The 6,985-nt window shown below is 42.6% G+C and overlaps 1 protein-coding gene across 1 annotated transcript; it reads right to left on the reverse strand.

Annotated features, from left to right (window-relative positions):
* Window positions 1-548: 548 nt before the first annotated feature.
* LOC127321804 (E3 ubiquitin-protein ligase SINA-like 10) lies at window positions 549-2,872 on the reverse strand. Its single transcript, XM_051350780.2, has 2 exons — window positions 2,710-2,872; window positions 549-1,379 (listed from the first exon to the last, which is right to left on the reverse strand). The coding sequence occupies exons 1-2, from the start codon at window positions 2,776-2,778 to the stop codon at window positions 714-716; spliced, it is 735 nt and encodes a 244-aa protein (XP_051206740.2). The 5' UTR covers window positions 2,779-2,872; the 3' UTR covers window positions 549-713.
* Window positions 2,873-6,985: the final 4,113 nt, after the last annotated feature.

The raw sequence follows: 6,985 nt of genomic DNA on the forward strand, positions 1-6,985 counted from the left end.
TTTGAATTTTTATGCCCATTTGAATCTTGGTCAAATCCTAGGTTTGACCAAGATTTAAACAAGTTTAACACATGAAAATGAAAAAGTAAGCCTGGATCTTTCTTAGTCACTCCAAAATAAAGCTTCTGGGAGGTTTTTGAAATTTTCATGTTTGAAACCCAAAACCACTTCTCCTCATACTTGACTTCATAAAACATAGTTTAGGGTTAGGAGTAGATACATTATTTTTCTGGTTTGAATATGTCTAGACCTTGTTTATCAACTTGAATTGAGGAAATTTGCCTACGCATATGTGAATTGTAATTCAAGAGTTATTCTGCTGATCCTGCTTATCTCAAGCAAATGACAGTATTATGAACTTGCTCTTATATACATGAGCTGTGAAACTTCTTTTTCAGCGATTCACAATGTTCTAATAGGGAGGTGGAACCAGTGCTTTTACATATAGATGTACAATGTGATTCAAGAGTTGTCGCCTGATCCTTCTTATCTCAGACAGATGGCAGTATTATGAAATTGCTCTTATATGCATGAGCTGTGAAACTTTTTCTTCTCTAAATTTAGGCTACGATTTAGAATATATTAATAGGCAGCTGGAACCGGTGCTTTTACATATACATGTACATGCTGAAACTACTTTACATAATAAATTTACACTCCTACAAACTTTTTTACATTTCAGAGGATGGAGAAGAGGACACGGCATATTCACATCATACACAAGCAGACCTCACAACAGAGACATTGAGTTTTAGGCTAGCAGACCTGCAGAAATCATATGGAACCAGAAGAAATGCTTCTGCAGGGTGAACCCCAACCCACTCCTTTATATTTGTGACAGAAGCCTTCAGCTGCAGGCAGTTTTCAGAGTTCCCCTTACTAGCCGCTTTAATTTCGTAGGAGAACTTCCAATTCAGATTACCAGTCCTCAGACAAACCACCGTAAATGCGTGCCCGAAGGGCATCATGTTCTTGTTGAGGAGCAGGAAGAGGTGATCATCCTCTCCAAGAAGAATTAGAAAAGGCAGGGACACCTCCACATTCACTTCGATGGGCTGGCCATAGACGAAATGCAAGCAGTCAGCACTATGGTCGACAAGGAAGTGACCTGACCAACATCCAGTGAAGCCTCTATATCCACAACCAGGAATAGGGCATGTCGAAGGAGCAAAGAGGCAGGCTTCTTCGTGGGTGCTTCTCTGTGCATAGCTAACCAGGTTGCAGCAGCCCCACTTGGCGTATGCGCAGGAGGACTTGACGGACTCGACAATCTTTTCCAGCGCGATGTTTCGTGTGAAGATAGCGTTGTTAGAACAGACGTGGCACTTGTTTTTGAGCTTTGACCAGCAGGAGATGCATGCAACATGGCCATTTTGGCACTAGAAAATACATCAAACAAACTGAGGTCATCTAAGGGAAATCTGCAGTTTGCTTCTTATGAACAAAATCTTCTCTAAAGTGCGGTCATTCAAGAGACAAGTCTATATGCCAGCTTGCAGTAAATTGCCATAGAGCGAAAAATGCTAGTTCTGACTTTAGACCCACCAAAACATTATGTGGATCACGTGGCTTTTTCTTGACGCGAGTACATGTGCTCAGAAAAGAAAATACTGATATTTATGAAAACCGCAATGTAACGGTTTGCAGTGCCTCAGACATTTGTGTTTTCCATCGTATGCCCTTAGGCAATGAGTCTCTATAATGGTTCTAGTAGTATATGGTTTTTTCTAGTAGTGTTTATAAGCTGTGCTGCTCCACCTAAAAGGATACAGTCTTACGTGTTTTGACCCTTCATTAGTTTTTTTTCAGATAAAAATGTAGAGACCTTCAGAACATAATGAGGTGGCTGCCACAGAAAAAGAGGCTGACTGGCTTCGCGTGAGGGGGATGAACTTCTAGGAGAAACAGTAGATTTTTTTTTTAAGATCAGAAAGGTACTGTGAGAGCTGGATCAGTTTGGCAGCAATAGTGAGCGTTTTCACTCAAATATGCATTTCTAGACAACTCTTTGTCCACACAGAGTTGTACAAAGCAGTAGAACTAATTCTGCAAGCCTTTGCAGTTCGATTAATGACTTAAACATTGACGCAAAATGACATGGATCACATGGCTATAGCTTTGTGGACTCTGACTGTATTTGTTCAGACAAGTGAATCTTCTAAGTATGTGTTCAGAACCATCCATGGAATAGCCTTGCTCATGGTTTGCTCCATGATGGTTTTAGTATCATAGGGGTCTTTCAATGGTTTTAATGTGTATGCATGGGCTTATAACTTATAAGCTGTGGGGTATGATATTTGTCTCACCTTCTTGCTTGAAAATGGCCATGCTATACTGAAAGAAGTTACAGAAGGAAATGAACCAGATCGACAAACCAAAACATCTACAATTGGTAATTAGTGCTGCTTCTCCGTGGACTATGTGCACATGATAAAATGAAGGTCGGAAAAGCTACCGTGAGTGTCAGATCAGTCTGCATCAATGGTGTGGATTTTCACTCAGATATGCATTTTTAGACACTGGGTTGTCGTCTCTAAGTTCTAGAAAGCAGTAGAACAACTAATTGTTCACGCACATGTCCTCTGACGGCATAGAAATACTGTCTTGCATCTCCTTTTCTATATATCACTATCAATTAGCTCAAGATGAAGCAGAGGGTACAATTCTTGATTCCAATTCAATTGGCACAGCTGAGCAAATTAAGCAAACCTGGTACAGCGGAGGGCAGAGGGCCTCGAAGCAGATGGAGCAGTCGAGCAAGTCCGGGTCGATCCGCATGCTGATCCCCGCGTCGCCGTCCCCGCCGACTCTCCGCACCTCCCGACCGCACCCGCCGTCCCCCGCCACTGCCCGCTCCCGCCCACGCCATCCAATTTCCGGGCCTTGGAGTGTGGTCCTCCACCGACCGCGCCGTCGCCGTCACGCTTCCTCCTGTCGACGCCCGGCGTCGGTGGTGTCTGCGGCTGGGGCTGGGGCGGGCGAAGCGTGAGAATGGTCTTCGTCGGCAGCGTCGGCGAAGGAGAACTTGGCCATGGATTTCCCCGGGGAACTTCGCCTGGCTTTGCTTGGTTTCTGGTGTTGTACACCAGCGAGGGGGAATGCACGATGAAGGAGGTCTTTTTTCCCTCGACGGTTATCAAAACTAACTGTATTTTTTGAATAGGAAAAAGATACAGAAAATAAATTTGGTTTCGTTGTACAGTATTTGTTGGAAAATTTACACCTGCAACATGATTTCTTTCACTAATCCTGCAAAAGAAATTGTCCACATAGAAAAATATTCAAATCAAACTAGCTTCTCAAACCCATTGCATAATTGGGTAAAGCACATTTCAGCCATCAAAATTATTTTTTTGATGGCCAATAAACACTTTTTTCAGATCTATTCCTACGATGCGATAGGCAAAGCCCACCAAACAAGTAGTGCAGCCTAGTGTACATGAGAGTCAGGTCATTTGTTCACAATTTTGTCGTCACTTTTCCGGCTCAGTTGTTCATTAGTAGTGCATGCGCATCGACGCTAGTTAGGGCATCTACTGTGACTCTGTAAGACAGTGATTGAGCGGCGTAGGTAGCAGCCAGACTGCGGGGATCCAGAGTGACTCGGTCTAGCGAGCGGCGAGTAGGGACAGTAAGCCGTCCAGGGTTCCTAGGGCCCCAAATCCCCAATCCCTAGGCAGGGAGTCAAAAGACACACACATGTGGCCTACAGCTAGCAGTGGCTATCCGGCGAGGCGGTGACCTAGGCTCTCCTCTAGTCCCATGTCTTCTCCAATTTTTCTGCTGCGCAAGCCCGCCGGGCAAAGCGCACAGCACAACAAAAGTGACGGGAAATTCATTCCCCAAATCACTTCATGGCAAAATCATTGCATCCTATTCTCCGTCAATACCAAACTTCCTAGTGTTACCAATTTGGTAGGATGAATAATTTAATCCACCATTGTTTACAAATTGCAATTTATCTAGGGGAAAGTACAGTCAGAAAAGAATTTGATTTTCCCTGCAGAAGAATTAGTTTGGTTTTCAAAAGAAAAGGATATGATGCAACTAAATGTTCTTTGTGCTCTATTTTAATTTGGCCAGCCCAAGATTTTCTTTGAAGCTCCTCCATTGCTAGGACCAACATCTTTATAGAAGGTAACCAGCAACTCGTTAGGTCCAATATCTATTTTTCTGTAATATGGAGCATACTCGAGCTCGGCCATGGAGAGAGAGGCACCGTGAAGGGGGTGGGGTGGTGATTTAGTCATTTGGGCAAATTTTTATTACACATGGGAAGTGCAAAAATAATAGTTGGGAAGTGTGCCCACCAGATGGTTTTTTCGTCTGCCACTGGGTGAGGGTCTCACTACCCTAAATGGAGGCTTTCCCCAAACTATATTGTGTTGACTGGGGGAGAGGCCTCAACTCTCTTGTTAGAACCTACCAGATCTTCGAAGGCATAATGTGTTGTTAGAGCTTGTTGGGTTCTCAAAATGCAAGCCTACGTCTTTTAGAAACTGGATGGTGCATCTTCTCTTTCTCTGTTAGCAATGGATGGAAAACGCGATGTTGAGGTCACTTTGATCAACCATTGCTAACTTCATGGAAGCTAAAAATGTAAGTCCCCACAATGGTGTGTGCAGGGATGTTGGCATCATTTTAGAGAGAGAAGAGGCAGCGCGAGCTCGGGAGTGAGGCTCGGATGGTGAGTCCCTGGTGGTAACACATCTGCTCGATGGAATGCCTTAGGTTCAGGAGGTCATTTCAAAAGGATATGTAGACATAGAGGCATGCCAGGAGCTACGGGCGATAGGTGGTAGGCAAGGTGGAGCAGAGTCAATGCATCCATTATCATGGAGGGCGAGCTCTAGATGCTTGCCAGATTTTCGACAAAATGATGGCGTCCTTGAAAGAGAAGGGGGTAAGGCTTTGGTGCTCGGGGGAGACCAATAAGTGCTTCCAGGAAAGTGAAGACAAGGGTGTCTTACAGAGAGAAGTAAAGGAGGGTCGCAACGTCGTTTTGGCAAGTCCATGGCGTATTGGCGTCCTGGAGCATGCCATGTCACTGCAGCTGTGTCCGAGCAAGTTCTTGGCAAAAAAGGAGAGGAAATACGAGGGGACATGATGTCGAGTTAGATCTAGGGCTATTGTCATTGAGTTGAAGCACAAGAGTGCGTAGTGAGATGAGTGGGAGGAGGTTTGGAGGTCAAACCTTCACAAGCAAGTTTACGGAAAAATCAAGATTTGAAAAAAAATTGCACCAGGTTCAGAGGGTCTAGACATGGAAAGAATGTCAACTAGATAGGACATGGAGCAATGAACCTCCAGTAATTTAATGGGTATTTTTGGATGATCTAACATGAGAGTTTGATCCTTTATTCAAAATGAGAAAAAAAAATTCTTGTGATTAAACTTTGAAAACTTGAACATACCGAAGTGGGTTTTTTCTGAAATAAGTTATAAATACCAGTTTATAGTTTGGGTGATTTTTCCATAATTTTTAGACACAAATATATTCCTGAAATGGGGTGTCCTATTTCAGTTCATTTCAAAACATGGAAAAGAATTTTTAAATTGATTTAAAATAGTAATTTTGAACTAGTATGAGATAATATATAACATTTATCTAAGAAATGACTTTCATAAATTATTGTTTTGTGTAAAAACAATAATTTATCTAAAAACATTGGTTTGGGGGTTTTAGGAAAAGAGATAATAAAAGGGTTTTAGGGCCAAAATCATTTGTAATACAATGCTTTGCCATGTGTAGTATGATCAAAGAAATAATGGGAGATGATATTGATCATAAAGTTTCTTTTGGAAAAGTTGGGTTCTATCAAGGGTTAAGGAAATAAGGAAAGTACAATTTAAAATCAAGTAAATCCGAATTCATCATCGAAAGCCATACGGTTGATGCTATACTAAAGGATGGCCATGTCAAGATGGTTGTAAGGGATTTCTAGTAATGTAGCTTGGTAGTTTTCCAATAAACTTGTACAATAAAATACATGGTATTATATAGCTTGTTAGTTTTCCCATTTGTAGTCCTCCAAACGAAGTTTAAAACAAGGGCTTAAAATACTTGCGAACTATTAGTTTTGAGAATTTTGGGGAGATAATGTTTCATAGATTCCCATAGTTTCACAAATGCTTTATTTAAACATTTATCATTTGCACAAAAACAAACTTTGTAGGCTTGTTGCTAAATCAAAACTTCAAATAGGAGTTTGGTCAAAATAGTGGTGAAAATTTCAAACAAAACATTTTTATTGACTTCATAATTTTGGCTCATTAATAAATTAAGAATTCATACTTCGAATAATTCGAGGTATGTGATACGTTGCAAATGTATCTATAATTTTTGATGCTTCATGCTTGTTTTACACCAATTTATATATATTTTGGTTACACTTTGTTGCACTTTTATACATTTTCCGGCACTAACCTATTGACAAGATGCCACAGTGCCACTTCCCTGTTTTCTACTGTTTTGTATTTCAGAAAAGTTGTACAGGAAATATTCTCGGAATTGGACGAAACAAAAGCCGAAGTTCATATTTTACCGTAACGAAGACGGAGTCCAGAGGAGAGACGAAGGGGCGCCACACGGCGGCCACACCAGGCCTTGGCGCGGCCCAGGATCTGGCCGCGCCAAGGGGTGGTGTGGGCGCCCCAGGCGTCCACCGACCTCGCCCTTCCACCTATTTATTCACGATCTCGGGAAAAACCTAAAGACCCGAGCCTCCATCCACGAAAAGTTCCGTCGCGGCCGTCATCGCCGACCCTAGCTCGGGAGGGTTCTGAAGCTCTTCCCGGCACCTTGCCGGGGAGGGAGATCATCACCGGAGGCCTCTACATCACCATGCCCGCCTCCGAAGTGATGCGTGAGTACTTCATCCCTGGACTACGGGTCCATAGCAGTAGCTAGATGGTTGTCTTCTCCAATTTGTGCCTCATGTTTAGATCTTGTGAGCTGCCTATCATGATCAAGATCATCCTTATG

This window comes from Lolium perenne, chromosome 4 (genome assembly GCF_019359855.2).
Source record: "Lolium perenne isolate Kyuss_39 chromosome 4, Kyuss_2.0, whole genome shotgun sequence".
Lineage (NCBI taxonomy): Eukaryota > Viridiplantae > Streptophyta > Magnoliopsida > Poales > Poaceae > Lolium > Lolium perenne.